Here is an 18,072-nt window from a genome sequence, read left to right on the forward strand (position 1 = left end):
TCAGTGCTTGAAGCCTTTATCAGTGCCAGTGCTGAACAGCCTTTGTTTGTCACTAACTACAGTTGTTTCTATGTAGACTTCTCCAGTCTATGTATGTATTGTAGGTAAAGGGTTGTGTTATTTGCCCTTAATGATCCTTGAATAGGTAGAAAACTATATACTTGAACTAAGTTCCATTTACTCATTCAGTCATCTTTCCCTCTTCTCTGGGTTGTTGTAGTGGACTTTTTTGGACTTTTTTGTGGTCTTTTTTTTCCCTACACCCTCTCATATTTTTTTCACCAAGCCTCTGAAATATCACCTCTGTCTTTTCTCAGCAGCACTGAGTTACTGGCACAATGTGAGACAAGATACCCATTACAGTGTTTTCAGATGCCACATCAAGATCGGGAACACAGGGGGGCCTAGAATCGAAATCCCTGAAGGATGAGACGTGCTCATTCGCTCCCGCCTGGTTTGATGAAAACGCGGTCTGGCTTTGTTCACAGGCACCCCGTTCTTCGAAAACCTCCGGTTTCTGCTGCATTTTTAAAGAGCCGTCAGGAACGCTCCCCGCTGTTTCCTCGCACGTTATAAAGAGCTCCGTATTCACGTGTGCTCGCTGTTTCCGGAGCCGATCTCTTTTCATCCGGCTCCCTTTTCATCTCCTGAGAGCGTGAGGGGAACAGGCGCCTGTACGAACGGTGCATTGCTGGGGAACTGCAGAGCAGGACGTCCTCCCTGGAGGTCCGCCCCAGCTGAACACGTGGCTCTAGCAAGGTGCACGGGCCCGACCTCAGCCGGCGCCCCTGCTTAAATGCCGCAGTGACTTCCAACAGGCAATGTGATGCAGCCATTAAGGAATTGCACTTGTGACAAGAGAGTGGCTGGTTTGAATTCTGGGAAGGAGCCTTCTACTGTGTCCCAGCACACACACTTAACCTGAGCTGCCTCAGTGACTTTACACCTTTCATCTGTAAATGGATATTGTGCACAAGGTACGCTGTGGAAGTCACCCAGAAAAAAAACGTCCGGGTGATATAAAAGGTACAAATAAATAACTCCACCAGGCCATTTGGTCTCTGCTTGTCTAAGGGCTGCAGACCAATTCTCAATGTCAGCCACCACAGAAGCCCTTCATTCCATTTTTCTGTTTGTGTGTGTGTGTGGTTTTTTCTTTTTTAAAGCTTGGTGCTAAACAAGTGTTGGGGACACGCAGGCTGTCTGGAAAGACGTCAGGTTGGGTTAGTGCACGCGTGTGCTGCCGGAGAACGCTGTCTGTCTCATTAATGAGCCTGTAAATAAAGACCAGACAGCACGAGTAACATCTGCGTGGAGCGGGCAGCACATCAGAGGCCGACACAGAGGCGGCGAAAAGCTTCATTTGGAAATAAACGCCGCCTGGATGCATATTAATAGCCTGCGCTCGTCAATAAATGTTGGGCGTTCTCAAATTTCCAAGTGCCGCACATCCTCTGGACTGCAAGGAGATAATGGGTGTTTGTTTCACCACAGGGAAAGTGCACGGCGGCAATCCCGTTCTTTTGTCACCCTGGCAAAGGAACAAAGGCTTGAAAGCGCACTGTAATGTGTAATGCATTGGAACCCTATTCATGTTAACATCGTCAACAAGCCAAGATGGTTGCGTCTGTGAACGAGGACCTCGTACTGTAGCTAGTGCTTTTTTCAGTGTGATCTCAGGTGAGGAGGACTATAAATGATGATTGAAGTCACAATAGCTTTTGTTACCCCTTGCTGCCCCCCCCCCCCCCCCCCCCCTTCCCCATGGTTCTCAGGGAGTTGTCAGAGTCCATATTCATCAAGATTTTACTTTTTTTTTTGGAAACATTTATTTTCAACAAGATCCCATTAGATTGCCAAAGAAATCCCAGCGGAATAGAACATATTTATAGTGCTGTTTATTTATTTATTTATTTATTTTTTATGAAAACATTCATTTACATTTACATTTACATGTATTTATTTAGCAGACGCTTTTATCCAAAGTGACTTACAAAAGTGCATACAGTAAGTGTATTCAGTGTAGTGTTGTCCTCTCATGAACTGTAAGTAAATTAAAAGGGGAAAATTTGTGTATAATTGTTTTGAGCTGACAATCTCTGAAAGTGTGATCATTAGCTACAAAGCGTGGGCCAGTAGATAAATCAGTGTGCCGATCTTGTGCGGGGATAGCTTTAAAAAGTTGATGTATACAAGGATCAATGCGTTCTCCTCAGCCCCAATCACTGCTTTCCAATCGGCCCCTAACATGGAGGGCAAGGGGAGGGTCAAAGGTTATTGCTGCTGCTGCGGCAGTCTATTTCTGTCCTGGTTTTCCTGATCAGAGTGGGAACAGGCAAAATGTTCTGCCCAGAGGGGAAGGGGAGAAGACTTAGGTGGCATCCCTGTCAATCAGCCTGTGATCTGCACAAGCAGAAAAGAACATGGCGCGCTCATAATCTGCCAATCACACTAGAGAGCAGTTTCTCTGTTTTCATTTCCTGTTGAATTTGCGAAAGCTGCTGCACTCTAAAAAGGCACAATGTGCTGAGCCCAAAGACAAGATTGTGAAAGAAAGGTAAATAAAGACCCGGTTAAGGACGTCAATTGTGGCCATATTTTATTTGCCCGATTACGATCTTAGAAGCGTAACTAATTTTGCTTTGTTTTCACGTTCATAACACAGTTCGTAAGGTGACAAACAGAGAAAGTAAATTAACTGAAACCATTTTAAAGTTTATTGCATCAAAATTGTATTCCTCATTCATTCAAACTCGCTGTTTTGAAGTCACCTCAAGTGTTCCAATTTGCTATCATTGAATCTCCTCCAGACCTAAGGGGAATACAGACAGCTAAATTGGAGATAAGATTACACATTTACTGTCTGCTTGGCCTCTGTTTACTGTTCTGATAAATCTGTCACACTTAATAAGAAGTGATATTTTTTACCAGTTTATGTGAAAGTACAAACTTGCCCTTGAAGTGTGACCGATATTTTCATGTTTATTTAGGTCAGAGGTAGAGAGTCCAAATGTAACCGAGAGGCAACAAATACCCACTAAAACCAACACAGGCTGGAACCACAATGTCTAATGGGCCATTTTTAAGTACATTACAGGCATTTAGCAGATGGTCTTATCCAGAGTGACTTACATAGATTATAATTTTTTACCACGTTATCCATTTACAGCCTGATACTTGCTCAGGCAATTGTGGGTTAGGTACCTTGCCCAAGGGTACAGCAGCAGTACCCCAGCGGGGACTCGAACCAGCAACCAATAGTTTGGAGTTTTAAACTGTGTTCATTACGGGAAATCCAATACCTACTGCCACAGTTCTTGTAATAATATAGTTCTGTGTTTATATAACAGGGAAAATAAGACATTGAAATAATCTTGAAAGTCTTGAAAACTTAAGATGTTCATAATAAATGAAACCATTACTCCAAGCTTTGACTACTAACAGGAGTTAAAGGATCAAGCCATTTCCGTGGCACTCAGCAGACAGTGTATTTGCTGACAAACTGAGACTAATATTTTTCATTGCCCCTGTGTCAGCATCATATCAGACATGCAGATTGAAAACATCGACCTTGATTTCTAGCAGGAGAACCTTTTCTGTGGTTTCTGTTATTATTAGATCTGACTTCTGTGCATTTGTGTGTAGCTCCAGTAATAGGACGTAACAGCAGGGGGGTTACTATATGGTAAAGGCACTCTACTCGTCACCAAAGGGTTATATGTTTAAATCTCAGACAAACACTCTTTTGATAAAACAGTCCTGACTTTGTCCTCCTGTCATAACAGATTCTCAAATGTACACCAGGCAGTATCATCATGACAGTAGTCCTAAATAGACATAATATTGTTCCAGTTGTCTAAAACAGGTCAGAGCTGTGGTTTCCTGCGCCTGAGGTTTGTGCTTCGGAATCCCTGGATGGGACGTTGCTTATATGCCCTTGAGTGAAGTCCTTTGCCTCTCTTACTGCAGTTGCTGTCTCTGTACAAATGAAGTATAGATGGGGTTCAGGGAAGTGAAGAGAGCAGAGCCAGGTGTCGTGCTGTTCTTCATTTTTAAAACATAGTTTTCATTGTGCACCAGACTGCAGGGGCTGGGGACAGAGCTCTGAATGCCCTCAGCTTGCAGGGAGAAGCGGGCTCCTTATACCAGTGGAATATTCCCCAAGATTCCGGGCCACTCCTTCAACTCTCTGATTCATAAATCAGTGGCTCCTGTCATTGTCAGGGTCGAGAGTCACCATGGGCCCTCATGAATATTCAAACCGGGGCCGTAACTTAGAGTGGATTTCAGCTGCTCCATTTAAAATGGGGTGTTGGTTCAACAAAAATATATTCCTGTATGGAAACTTTGTTTTTTTTTTCATTTTGTTCTCATGTGGGTGTCTGATACTAGTCATTTATTAACACAGCACAAAAAAATGTGACTTTCAGCCCACTTAATTTAGGCTTGACGCACTGCGTAATGCAGGCCAGCCTTAACAATTAACAACAACAGCAACAACAACAGTAACAGAGGGCTTGTGGGCAATGGTTAGCAACTGACTCATTAAGTATGAGAACATTCTACAAGTGCATGCAGTCCAGAATGTTTTTTAGCACGGCCTTCCAGTGAAGTGTATCTTCCAGAGCCCCTGTCTGTGTCTTATCTGATTTAACCACTCTATCCTGTTCCAAGCTCTTTGTTAATGTTGAAAAGGCAACCGTTGTCCAGTCTCTCACGTGTTGTCTGTGTGAGGATATGGTGATGGGAGTTGGGGCAGCAGGATAGTTCTGACCCCCCCTCCCCACTTCAGATCTTTTCTGCTGGATAAAATGCCCAGGCTTATTGACCCTGTCTCACAGATTGCCATTACTCTGTGTATGAGGTAATGTGAGGCTGGCTGTGTCTTCCGTCTCCTCTCTCCAGCTCCACCCCCCCCCTCCTCCCCGCATTGTCCCTGCTATCCTCGGAATCACATGGTTTTTGGTGCAGCTGATGTTGCCAGCGCTTATCTTGGCAGAGGGGCTCTCCCTCTCTCTCGCCTTTGTTTTGTCCTTTTGTCTGCGTCTCACGCTGTCCCGTCCCTGTGCCCAGCACCCAGTCCTGCCCACCAGCGCCATTAACACACAATGGGTATTCACGCTGCTGTGCCATATGCTGTGCCCAACAAGCGCCAGGTGAAAAAAAAAAAACATCTCCCCTCTCACACATGCGCGTGTGCACACACACAGACCCACACTCAGACATACACACACACACTCACACACTCATTAATTCAGACACACATACAGATACTCACTGTCCCGGCTGACCAATCAGTAATCAGTACACTGTCTGATTACCTTCACAGTATCACTGCTTGTAAAATTCCAAGTTCTCTCCTGGCAATTCCACCCACCCCTTCCACCATACCTGTCTTTTCCCTCTCTCTCTCTCTTTCTCTCTCTCTCTCTGCCTCTGTCTCTCCTCTCCCCAGATCCCCCACCCCTTCTGCTCTGTATAAACCATTCAAGTGGAACATTACAGGATTATCCCTCAGCCATTGAGAAACACACACACACACACACACGGGCGCATGCACTCACACACATACAAACACTGTTCCTAGCCGGAGTGACTGGAGCCACAGTAGCAGTAAATCCGGCGCTGTCCACCACAGCCCACGCGAGGTCCGGACCGCAGGGCGACGCTCGAGCGGGACAGGAAGCGGGCGCCGGAGAGGGCCCGCGAATGTGAGCTTCCATCCGCGACACTCTAAACCTCAGGGACATACAGTGGGGTGAGCGGAGGGAACAGACCGTGCTTTTGGGGGCTTGGGGGTTGCGCTGACTCTCTGTGTCGGTTTCAGTTCGCTTGCGCTCTCAGTTTGGACCATGATGCTTAGCGTTTTGCTGAGTGGTTGAAGGTTTTCGCTTGACTGCGCCCACATCGGTTCTTCGGTTACTCAGCAGCGTCTAGCTGTGCATAATTCTGCCGCGCTGTTGGCTTCTCGAAACGGATTGATGGCCTGGTGCTATTTACAGACTGCTGCTTGTGTTGGATTGCCTAATGAAGTGGGGATGGAGACAGTGATAAACCTCCTGCTAGCTTGTGAGAAGTCTTTGGCGGAGGTCACTGTTATGGTCAGTTTGTGCCTATGTGTTTTTTGAGAATTGATAGTTATAGACTTAGCGTAGCTGTCAAATCATAGGATAGATCGAATAGGCTATCCCTCACAGTGTGCTGGAGAGGGAACTCCTCTGATGGAATGACTACAAAACATTCTACTATCCCAGAAGCCTTCACTGAATTAGAATTACAGTTTGATTTGAATGTAAGCTCTGATTCACCTCTGCCAAGCCCTTGCATACGTTCAACTGTTTCTTTTTGTGAATTGCGCCATCAAGGTGTTCAAGGCTGAAGTGTTGTTTCTGTCATGCTGATATTTGCCAGAGTAACATTAATGATTGACATTAACATTATTGATCGTAAAAGAGATTTTCTGTGCACAATCAATAGACAATTTACAGTTGGGATCAGGAAAGTTCACGGTAATAGAACAACAGTACGGCTTGCAAGTGTGCCAGTGCTATAGGGCCCTGGCTTGCGTGATGGGACCCACTGCCCCATGATGAGTGAGTACGCTTGTGCTTTTTTCTCTTCTTTTGCCACATTTGAATAAAAAGAGAATTTTAAAAGTGACCCAATTTTAAAAGTGATGGATGACACATTTCGCTTGCCTTCAGAAATGTTGCTCTCGAAACATATTATCAGAAAGTGTTCTAGAGTGTTCCATCGGAGCAGTGTAGGGTAGATAGTGCTCCAAATACTGAACATGGTTTTGAACAGTTTCAGAGCATATTGGGAAGTGGATTGTGCAGGAAGAGGCAGCACGGTCCGCTGCAGGTGACAGGACACTTGTGTGGAACAAGACAGCAGCTGGTTACTCTGTGTGACATAAAAAACAGCAGTCCAGTGACTGCCATGATTCAACGTGGCACGACAGAACCGCTGGGTTCTCTGAGGGTGGCCCTAGCCACCATTGTTTTGTGACTTGGATGGATGCCCTCCTTTTGTTTTTTGGAGGGCTGTTTACCGACTGTTTATGCCTCTACTGGCTCCTTTGGTTATAGCTTGCATGACCCCTGAGTGACATATGGCTTTGCTTTAGCCCAGTGTGTGGATTTAGAATCCTGAAAATCACAAACAAGCGCACTGTGGGGTGACCTGGCACACTTGACAAACGGGCTTTTGCAGAATCTGAGCAATCAGGGCTGTCACACTACAAGAGTTTGGAAATCAAAGAATAGCACTGTGTGTCAGAACATCTGGACAAAGCAACAAGGGGTAAAAATCAGAGCCCACAACTCCCTGCTGTTGCCCTATTATGTTATATAGTGCTGATTGTGGCTTCAGGACACACAAATTCATCTGCTGTTTCTGTCAATCCACCCATCTACTTCCTTCCCCTTATGGTGCCTCAATTGTCTGTATTGGTTGCTGTTTGTAGACGGATATTGTTTTCAACTTCTGACAAACTCAGGGAAAATTTAAAGACCTAAATCAGGGCTAAAATGGTAGATCAGTGCTAATGGTAAGGAGTTTCTGAAAATTCACACGTGATAGCTATACTGTCCAATTGATGTGGCCTCTCTATTTGGACCCAGTCTTTGACAGGGCTTGCCGCTAAGTTAAGTGCAAGCCAGCCAGCTGCTACAGCTAGACTTTACGTCAGCAAGTACAGTGGAACAGCATGCGTGTCAACAAGAAACAGGCCTGGGTGAGTTATAAACATGAACACATTGTGTGTGAAGTGAACAGCATTTGGACTAAAGTGACTGCTTCCAAAAAACAAGAGCACATACATTCATCATGTCTGACTGAAAAGCGTTGATGACAGCAATGCATTTATTTGTTGAACACAATTGTAATGTGGGCAGTTGTGTGACACCTGCTATGTCCTCAGGGGTTTTTCCACACATGTCTAACTTTATGTCATAAAAGTTGAGGTTTCCATTGTCAACTAATTTGTGGTCAGAGCAGAGCCCGTCTAGCTTTAGCATATATGTCTGTTTTTGCCTTGAATTCCTAAGAGCTACGTTTGCTCCAGCTTGTAGGATTTCCAGCTCCAGCTTGTACCTTGTCTGGCTAACTATTGAAACTTGGTCATTCAGCTTGCCTCACTTTGGATAAAAGCATCTGCCAAATGAATATATGTAAGCGTAAATGTAATACTCCGCATTTCATCATAAAAAAGTTCATGGCATACACAATGCAAGGCCAAAAATAAGAGAGAAAAAAAAGATAAACCAAGAAATGAGCAATCCATGCTGTCAAACATCATCTTAAAAGCTCTCAAGGCCAAATGTAACCGTTTGCCTTATGTATTCTGACTTTCTTTCCATCCAGTCTACTCAGACCGCCTAAGTTTCAGAAGATTCCTAATGCATTTCTGATGAAACTCGGCTCGCCATCTCATACCACTCAAATGGAGGCACAGAGACTTCTAATGGAATTTCAAGGCCTCTGATAAAGGTCAGCACAACAGAGAGATGATTGGCTCATTGTATTGTGTGGGCAGCTGTGATGCAGAGGTGCCCGTAGAATCGGACTACCTGTTTTTTTCATTTCGTCTGCCAAACTTGTGACTCACGCCGTTCGTGAACCATATGCTCTGTCACGTAGAGATGGCTTTATGCTCTGTACTCCTACACATACAGTTCCATTGTTTTCGCACATATAACAGCTACACGACTGTTTTCGATTGGCGTGAAACCCACCAATCATATCATAATGTGTGAAAGCAGGCTTAATTGTATGGGTAAGGTCTTTCAAACTTCATTGTAGATAAAGTGGTAGGTTCAACTTTTGAGGGTGAGACAATGAAATATTAGGTTGTTCGCTTTGGTACAGTAAGTAAATCATTTAAAAGCAGTTTTGTTTTGAATGAGTAGATGTTTCTGTCTATGAATTTGGACTGTGAGCTTCCCTGGAGGTAAAGAATCCAGGGGATCAAGGTGACAGAGAGCCATTACATTACATTCATTTAGCAGATGCTCTTATCCAAAGCGACTTCCAGCACAATAGAACAAGTGTATCAAGCTGAAATTGTTATGTATAACGTGTAGGTAACAGTTAGTGTTCCCATTCATCTCTTGCTACTTAACAATCATCACAGTTTTAGTTTATTCAAGCAAACATACTTATACACACACACATAAAGAGTGCAGTGTTGTAAATAAATATTCAGGATGGACTGGAAATTGGTCATCACCATACGGTGCATGATCAGATGGCCATGATGAATGCAGTGAGTGTGAGAGCAAGCTTCCCACCCTGAAATGAGGAGAGCTGTGCTGTCCACACACACCAGCTGTTCCTCCTCAGTCATGTACCTGGTTCTGATCGGCATCCCTGACACGGATCCCGGCTGCGGCCGGTGGCAGACCCGCACTCGGTGGTCCTCTGAGAGAAAAAAAAACAAGCGATCAGGTGGGGAAGCTGCAAGGCAGCGTGGGAAGGCCCGGGATGCCGTTTCCAAAATCGCTTACCCTAGATATATTTGTCCTTCAGTTTGCCTGTAACTGTACCGGGGTGAGAAAAACGAAGCGTTCAGCAGCAAGTGAGATCAATGATGGGGGGGAGGTGTGTGATCTGTGTTTTCTGTCCCAGACCGGGGCCCTCTCTGTCGGGGTAAGAAATGAACAGAGCTGGTCGGGTCACTTTTGCTGGTGCGACAGTGTTCCAAAGGGCTGGAAATGTCACTGATGTTGATACTGCAGGAGTTTTGAGCAGACTTTCTGCCTCTGACATTTAGTTAACAGGGACTAGCTTATATTTATTTCCAGGCAGGGTATTCATCTTGACAGAGTCCCTGGAGGTTTGTAATAAACTACTCTGGTTGAAAGGGAAGATAGAGTGTAATGGCAATCCATTCATCAACAGGAGGAAATTGAGAGAGGGCGGTGCAGGCCCAGCCAGGCGTTCTCATGCTTTTCCTGCAGTGGTGTTGTCAGAACGTTCTGTATTAGAGGGAAAAGCCAGGAAACTAGAATTCATTAATAGCTACACAGTCATGTGAGTGGGGTAGCACTGTGTGCTAGTGATTACAGCACAGAGCTGGGGACCATGTGGTTATGAGCTCAGTTTCCAGACAGGACACTGCAGTTGTGTTCTTGAGAATGGTACTCAACCTCTGCAGAGATTCAGTCATACACTACATATATCTGACAAGGTAAATGGGTTACAGAAAGTCTATTACTATGTGTAAGTCACCCTTTAATAGAGGTGTTGCCCAGGCGAATGTGATGAAAAAAACGCTCTGCTTAGAGCATTAGCCACAGGCCTCAATATCTTTTTGAGCGCAAACCCCATAGGAGCGTTTTTCTGACACCGCGGGACTTGATATCTCGCAGTTCAGTGTGAATTACTGTGACCTTTATGCTGGGAAGCAGATGTGTTATTTAAACACCATGGACTTTAAGAGGGATGGATTAACACTCGGCAGCCTGACTGCATCCTTTTTGTGAAATGCATCGATTAATGCATCATTGACCCACCAGGAGGATTACCGCTGTGTGCAGATAACACAGCGAGTCACAGTGCAGAGTCACAGTCAGTAGCCCAGAGTCACAGCCGTGGCGCGAGTCCGCGCTCTCCCCTTCACACTCACCCCCGGTCCCCGTGTCACTCTGCGTCTGCCCTGATGCCAGCGGCCTCGGTCGCCGAGTGGCGGCAACGTTACCCCCCTGAGATGATTCAGCTGCCGCCTTGCCAATTCAACCGCCCTCCCCCCACGAGCCCTCCAGAGACTCGCGCTCTGTCACACAGGGTACGGAATGTTCCGGAGCGAGATACCGCCGCACAGCCGTGTGACTCCTCGGGGCTCAGGAGGGATGTGAGTGAAGGTGAATGCTACGAATGGCAAATGAGGTGGCAGTGTAGCATAGTGTTAAAGAGCAGGGCTCGTAACTGAAAGGTTGCTGGTTTGATTCCCTGCTGGGGCACTACTGCTGTACCCTTGGGCAAGGTACCTAACCCACTGCCTCAGTAAATATCAAGCTCTATAAATGGATAGCATGTAAAAGTTGTAACCTATGTAAGTTGCTCTGTATAAGAGCATCTGCTAAATGGCAATAATGTATTGCAATGCTGTGGTCAGTAGTATCTGTAGACACACATTTTAAAACCCTGTGGCCCCGCACCCTCTCAGCCCGCTCAACCGCCTGCTCACAGTGTGAGCTAAACGCCCCGGGAAGGTCTGGCTAGGAGGAGAGCACAGAGGTGGCAGGACTGACTCATTCCTCACAGTTCTGTCTTCATGCAGGTCATGGGCCTGTAAACAGCATGTAAAGCTAACGTCGCCTGAAGTGCAAATTGAGGCGTGTTTGAATTTAAATCTGTGCTGCCTCATGCGTTCAAATTTTGCGGCAAACTATTTTTAGTCTCATGAAAGTTGTGTCCGCTGTCACAAAGGTAATGTCAAACAGTTTTCAAGCCCCAACAGTACTGTAAGAAAGAAATCTTTTTCACCTATCACCCATGTGTAACAAATTTGTGTACTGCAGTGCCAGAAGACCCGAGTGTATTCTTAGGTATTTTGTTTGTGTTTGCTTAGCTAATTGTCAGCTTATAAAAAGTATCTTACATTGTGTTTGGCTGTGAGGAACTCTTGGAAAGTGCAGACCACCTTATTGAAACCTCTCCCCCCAGCTAATGCTAAACAATATTACTTTACATAATTTATTCACTGAGCAAATACACTCATCCAGGGAATCTTACAATGCATGCAGTTTTTTTCTTAAACATACAACAATTTATACAGCTTTACTGTTGCTGAAGCAATTCAGGATAAGTACCTTACCTAAGGGTACTGCCAAAATTGTGACTTCATCTTGCTAGCTTTGGGTACCACGTTCAGCTCCTCAACCAATGCACCACTGCCGTGGGTGTTAGCATAATGTTGCTGTCACTTTATTGCAGCGAGACCACATTGTGGCAATGTTCTAACAATGTTATGCTGTTATCAGAGCCTGAAGTCTGTTGATTGAGGTGGCCCTTAGGGTTAACATTGCAGCCTCTCTTGTTCTAGGACTGCACCACTGCCTCCTCTCCCCGGGTGAGACGCGTCTCACCTCACTGTCCTTTCGGGAAAATGTTGACTGGCTGTGCTAGAGCAAGGTTGCTGTAACATTAAGAATGTGTCATGGGGTTTTGTAAAAGGATATTTTCTTTTCCTCTCTGCAGCTTTCTCAGAAAGGCATTCTGACACCCTGCTAATGAGGGGTTCACCTAGACAGGATCCGCATTAGTCATGAGACCGAAATGGATTACATTTCAATTAGGGCATGATACAAGGGAGAGAGTCAGTTCTATTTTGGTTTAAGTGGTAAAGAAAAAAATCGCTTAACAATGATCACACTTCAGGATAATTATCATCTTATTGCAATATTGAACAAAAGCCAGGAGCCGGGGTTTGCACCTGGCTGAGGTTTGAAAATGATCACACAGTTTAATCACTACAAGGCTTTTTGAATAACATTAATTGTTCATGGGCGTATTGGAAGTAGGCAGGTGAAATTAATGACATGGTGTCTGCAGATAAGGTGACCAAAGGGATGTCAGAGAAATTACCTTTTTTCACAGTAGTACCTGCGGTAGTCACAACTGTTCATGAGGTACTGTTGTGCTTAGGGTTAGCTTTCTTCAACAGTGTGTGTTCTGTGGAATCATGAAGTATGCTGACTGTACAAAACCTATTTTTAGTAATTTGGCCCATGTTTCTTGTTGCATTTGGATTATCTAGGTGGTTATTGAACTTAGCTGTAAATGTTGTCATAAATCATCATTTATTTACTATTGGACACTATCAACATCAGTGCTACAATCAGTGCCTTGGACATTGGACAAAATGCTCTATTTATCAGAAGGACACAATGGCACCCTTGAGACTCCAGTGTTGAACAACTTATGTAAGGCAACAGGTTCACCACTGTTGAGTTTTAACATTCCTCACCCTTCCTCTCAGCTTTTTCTGGGTCTCCAACCAGGCCAGCATGTCTGCCATATTAGCTGCTGGCTTGTCCTGGTAAAATATTTATGTTTGTATCTATTTGTCTTATCCTGATCAGCACAACACATTAGATATGTGTCACAACAGCAACAAAAACTACAGTAACTGAATTGCATACAGTGATTGAACATCAAGCTTAAAAGCTGTGTTAAAACAGAACCATGCAACAGTAAGTACTGCTAAAACTCTCACTGTAAATAAGCATAAAACTGGCATTTGAAAACGCTACTTGTCCTGATGGAAATTTCTTGAAAGCATATCTCTTTTTAAGCTATTACCGGGGAGATGTGAGAGCGAGTTCCAGCTCTTCCAGGAGAAAGGCACTTAGCACCTCACACCCTGGGGGCATGCAGTTAGGTTAGACAGATAGGGAGAGTCCCTGTCATCGTTTGGGGAGTTTCTGCGATCAAGATAGAGTCCTCGTGGCAGTGCACTGGCAATTTTATTATATCTAACTAGACATGATGCCAGACACATGTAACGTTTCAGAGAGGCATTCAGCGGCACTCGGTGTTCGCAGAGGTGTGTGGAGGATCATGCACGCGGTGCCAGGTCCCTTCTGCCTCTGTGTCATGGTGATGCGGCGATAGGGTGACCTGGCATCTCTGCCAATCTTAACCGCATCGGCTCACCGCGTGCTTCTTGGAGACGGAAGTGGAAAGGTGTCCTCTTCCCAGCACAGGCTAATGCAGGCCCTGTGTAGGCTGGAACGAGGCTATTTTTACGTCGTCATTAGCCCTGTCACTGAGGCCCTCGTGGACAGATCGCTTGCATCAGCAGTGGTGGAAGGATATGCGCTGGATGAGAAGGCCTCGGACAGCTCGTCTGTGTCTGAGCGCAGCGCGTGAAGGCCGGTGATGTAGACAGTCGGCTTCGGAATATGTTACAGGGGCAAGCTCTGTCGTGCGGGTTGTGTGAAACAATGCTGCCTCCTGCAGCTTCACCTGACACTCGGTAACAGTGTTCACCCAATCTCAACTAGCTAGGGCCTGAACCACATGCAGAATGATCCTCAGTAACGCTGCTGTACCACATAGTAAGATAGGTCATTTTAGTCTGCCTGTAACCGGGTCTTGAGGTGAGGAACCTCTTTTTTGACAGACACCTGGCAAGAAAGTCAACAGAGAAATGCAGAGTAATAAGACTAAATTGTATGGTCACTATCCGCAATTGCATATGTTTCATTGGATCTGGCACATAACAGTCTCAACATGTTATTTCAATGTAAACAGGGCTTATTGTGTTGGGCCACCAGTCAATCTATGTCACACAACTTACCCCGTGCCAATGCAGCAACAGAGATCCAATCAGGTGAGGTCATCTCCGAAGGACGATTTGTTCTTCTATGTGAAGTGACTCAGCATGTTGGGGACACACGCGCAGACACTGTGTGTCAGTAATGATCTCTGAAAAGAGATGGGTGCCCTGATGGGCGAGCGCAGCGCAGATCAGGAAGGAGAGCAAGTCACAGGCCCTTCCTCATTCATGTCAATCATCATTTTTCAATCAAGGCACGCAGGGAGTCCTTAACTCCAAGTGCACAAACCAACAGTTAGGTCCCACTTTGAAAGCCTCCAAATTGGGCCAGTTACAGGAACGAAAGCAGCGGGAACACAGATCCGTACAGAAAGTCTTATTGTTGCTGCTGGAGACCCCTCGTTAATTCTCCCATCACCTCCATTTGGAAGCCACAGGGAGAGCTGTAAGTGGAACCTTGCCCTGACAACAAAGCTCTTCTGCTGGAGTATTTTTGTGACTATGACCACAGGCCGTTTCTCATCTCTGACTCAACGTTCAGCGGGGGCTGTATGTAGAGCGGAGAAACAACCCTTGCCTTGTCTGTATAGATTTGTATAGATCTGGGAGATTAACCAGGCTTTAGCACATGTTAGTTAAGGACTCTTTTAGTTTCCTGGGTAAAAAGGGTACATCCTTGGTAAGGGATTGATTTTCAGCAACACATCGATTTATTTATAAATGAAAAGAAGTGATTCAGAATAGTCCTACCAACTGAAACTGAAAGATATAACTGTTCCAATTTGATGTCCTATAAACAATTTTCCAGCAGACTACCAGGGAACAATATTAAATTAATTTTACATATTACCAGAGTGAGTTACTCTCAAAGTATGAAACAAGGTCAGTTGAGGCAGGTTCTGTGAATCATAGTACCTTCCTAACTTTATTATGACCACCACAGATATTCAGTGAGTCAATTACATGTATAGGGTGTTAACCTGGTCTAAACAAAACTTTAAACAGTTTCCTGAAATTAATAATGTATACTTAATTTGGCAGCATTTATCTCTGCCTGTCCCTGCTCATAATGCCACCAGTGTTTGTATTCAAGTGAAGTCTGTGGTTATTCACTCTTCAAATGTACATGTTTCTCACTGGAAGTATAATATGGGAGTTTCTAGCTGTAATCACAGGGTAATTTCAAAAGTCTCAACAGAAAACTCTCTTAACTGTCTTTATGTAACGTTCCTAATAGTGCAGATTCACGGAGCTTGTCATCCCACTAAGAGGAAAAGTAATTCTAGGTACATAGAAAGAACAATGTTTATACTGGTCCAGTGGACATTTTTTAAAATTTGATGCACATGGATGGATGGATGGATTTATTGATGGACCAAAGTATCTTTCCCAGTCTTTGTCAGGTGACAGATACTGTGATATCTGTGTTCTTGGCTTCTTCTGACCAGCCGGTCCCCCTCTGAGTTTCTTTTGGAGGCCGGATCAGTTAGCTGACAGTAGGGGTGCTGACACTCCCTCTGTGGAAGCACAGACTGCAGGACTTGATGCAGGTAGCCCTGCAGATTGGTGGTGGTTCTGAGCGCAGGGTGGTGGGCAGTGCGGATGCTTTGGCCTGTGTACTCATGACTCCTCTTCCTCTCTTTCCTTCTATCTGTTGCTCTCAGTGCATGAAGATCCCAGCGTCACTGCAGACACCTCCAGCTTCCAGCCCTCGTTGCCACTTCCGGGAAAATGTCTGGCTCTTACGATGAAACGGCTGGCCTCGACGAGACCACGGACAGCTTCTGGGAGGTAAAACAAGACCCAAACCTCCACTTTACACCTGAAGAAACTAATTCTGATCTTGCTTCCCGGATAAGGGTAACTGAACCCAGCACAAGTTACTGTGCCTGTGAGCGTGAATGTGTGTGTGTGTGTGTGTGTGTGTGTGTGTGTGTGTGTGTGTGTGTGTGCACGCAGAGTGCACAAAACCATTTCTTCTGCTTTGGAAATCGAAATGAGCCTACTTTGGAGTTGCTCAACAGTCACAACGAGGCTCCGCATACTGCACTCATAAAGCAATCATTCTTTAATGCTTGTTTTGTTATTTCAGTGAGTCACAAATATTTTGCACTTAAGACTTTAGTTGTGATTTTCACAGTAGTTGAAAGCAGTGGTGAATTTAAGGTAGTTGCATCTCCTCTGGTTAATGCCCAGTGAGTGGTTATGAAGGTCTGTGGGGCACGGGTGTCTCCACACGCACCCTGCCTGAGTCTGCAGTCTGGCTGAAAAGAGCCTGGAATTTTAGCCAGCAAGCCTAGCAGCTGCCCTCTCTGCATGGCTGGAAGCAGACTGAGGGCTCTAATTTAGCGGATCACTGATGGGTCCATTTCTCTAGCCGAAATTCAGTGTCTGCAAGTTTTCCCACACTGCGATCCTCCAGCCACCCCCTGCCCCCTGCCAGCCAGCCGCTCAGAGGGGGGGAGGCAGTGCCTGCTGTCCCCTGCACAGGACTTGGCCCGAATGGCAGGTGACATTGAGAGTGGTGCTGCAGGGAGAGGAGAGCATTGCTAGGGGCAGCTGGGACAGCAGTGATCTATATGCATACGCACGGTATTGGGCTGATGCAGTGGCCATGGAGGGATCTTGGTTTTTGGCCTGTGGTAATGTCACAGCACTGCTTAGAGGGCATGACAATGCGTGGTAGAGCTGCAGAGCAACCCTGAAACAAAGCCATGTATATCCAGCCCGTAGTGCTTCAGTAGAACAGTGTATATTAGAGGAAACAAAGCTATAGCTCTCACCTGCTTATACATCTTACTTGGACTGGAATCTGTCAGGCAGCTTACCACACATATCCCTATGTGGTCTGAAAATACATTGTTGCGCTAGATGCCTTTTTTGAGTGTTTGAAAAGCTATGTGCCATTGAATAAATAAGCATAAGTTCATCATTCTTGCAAATGGAAAAGTTGCTGCTGTGCTGCTTTTGACATACTGTATGTTTATGCATATCAAGCAGTGGCTGCCGGTGAATGATTTAATCACCTGAAACTGCTGATTGATGTTGCTTTGGCAGTTTGACTGATCAGATTTTTTTTATTTCACTTTTTTTAGTGTTAATGAAAGGAGCTGTGTAAAAGAAAGCAGTTTGATGCCAAGATACAAAAAAACTAATTATATGAACAAATTAACATTTTAAGTGGCCTAAATCAGCTGTTAAAATTGCCTAATGAAGCAGGTGTATGAATCATATTTTAATGAATGACTTTCACAGCAGAGAAATGTAATTTTCCTCTCCAGTGTAAGTGTTTGACATTCCCCCTCTTATAAAGCAGCACATGACATCTTTGCAACATATCTGAGTTTATCTATCTGCATGGGCACCTTTTAACCCATTTACAGTTTATTGGCATGCCTGCCTCACATTCCCAGAATGCACTGTGAAGCTGATCACATCTCCTCAACCTGTTAGCATGAGGCTAGCTCATGGCTAAAATGGATAGAACCTCAAATTCCAAGCAATATGAGACAAAACACTTTGACATTGTAGACTATTTACATATTGGTTTGAAAAATGGAATGGATTTCAATACCTACAAACAACACATTGTATTTGAGATTTTTTTGCCATGTTTCCCTTTAAATCAGGAGACATTTTCAAACAGAGGCAGTAGTGAACTAAGAGCAAGAAGCATGACGGACTCTGTCATTGTTGATCTGGCCTGCGCACCTGGTTTGTTTGTAGTTGACGCAATGATAATTGCAGGTGTAGGCATAGTCATTAGGCCAGGTCAGTTAGCGGGC

General features: G+C 45.0%; 1 protein-coding gene across 2 annotated transcripts in view; it reads left to right on the plus strand.

The window, feature by feature from the left end:
- LOC118781355 (protein kinase C and casein kinase substrate in neurons protein 1-like) overlaps positions 1-18,072 on the plus strand; it is a 64,632-nt gene that overhangs the window by 33,936 nt on the left and 12,624 nt on the right. For both annotated transcript variants that reach the window (XM_036534353.1, XM_036534354.1), the window contains one exon: positions 15,952-16,078. In XM_036534353.1, coding sequence (XP_036390246.1) covers positions 16,019-16,078 — 60 coding nt within the window. In that variant the 5' untranslated portion in view covers positions 15,952-16,018. The remainder of the gene's footprint in view (positions 1-15,951; positions 16,079-18,072) is intronic.

This window comes from Megalops cyprinoides, chromosome 7 (genome assembly GCF_013368585.1).
Source record: "Megalops cyprinoides isolate fMegCyp1 chromosome 7, fMegCyp1.pri, whole genome shotgun sequence".
In the NCBI taxonomy this organism is placed as follows: Eukaryota; Metazoa; Chordata; class Actinopteri; order Elopiformes; family Megalopidae; genus Megalops; species Megalops cyprinoides.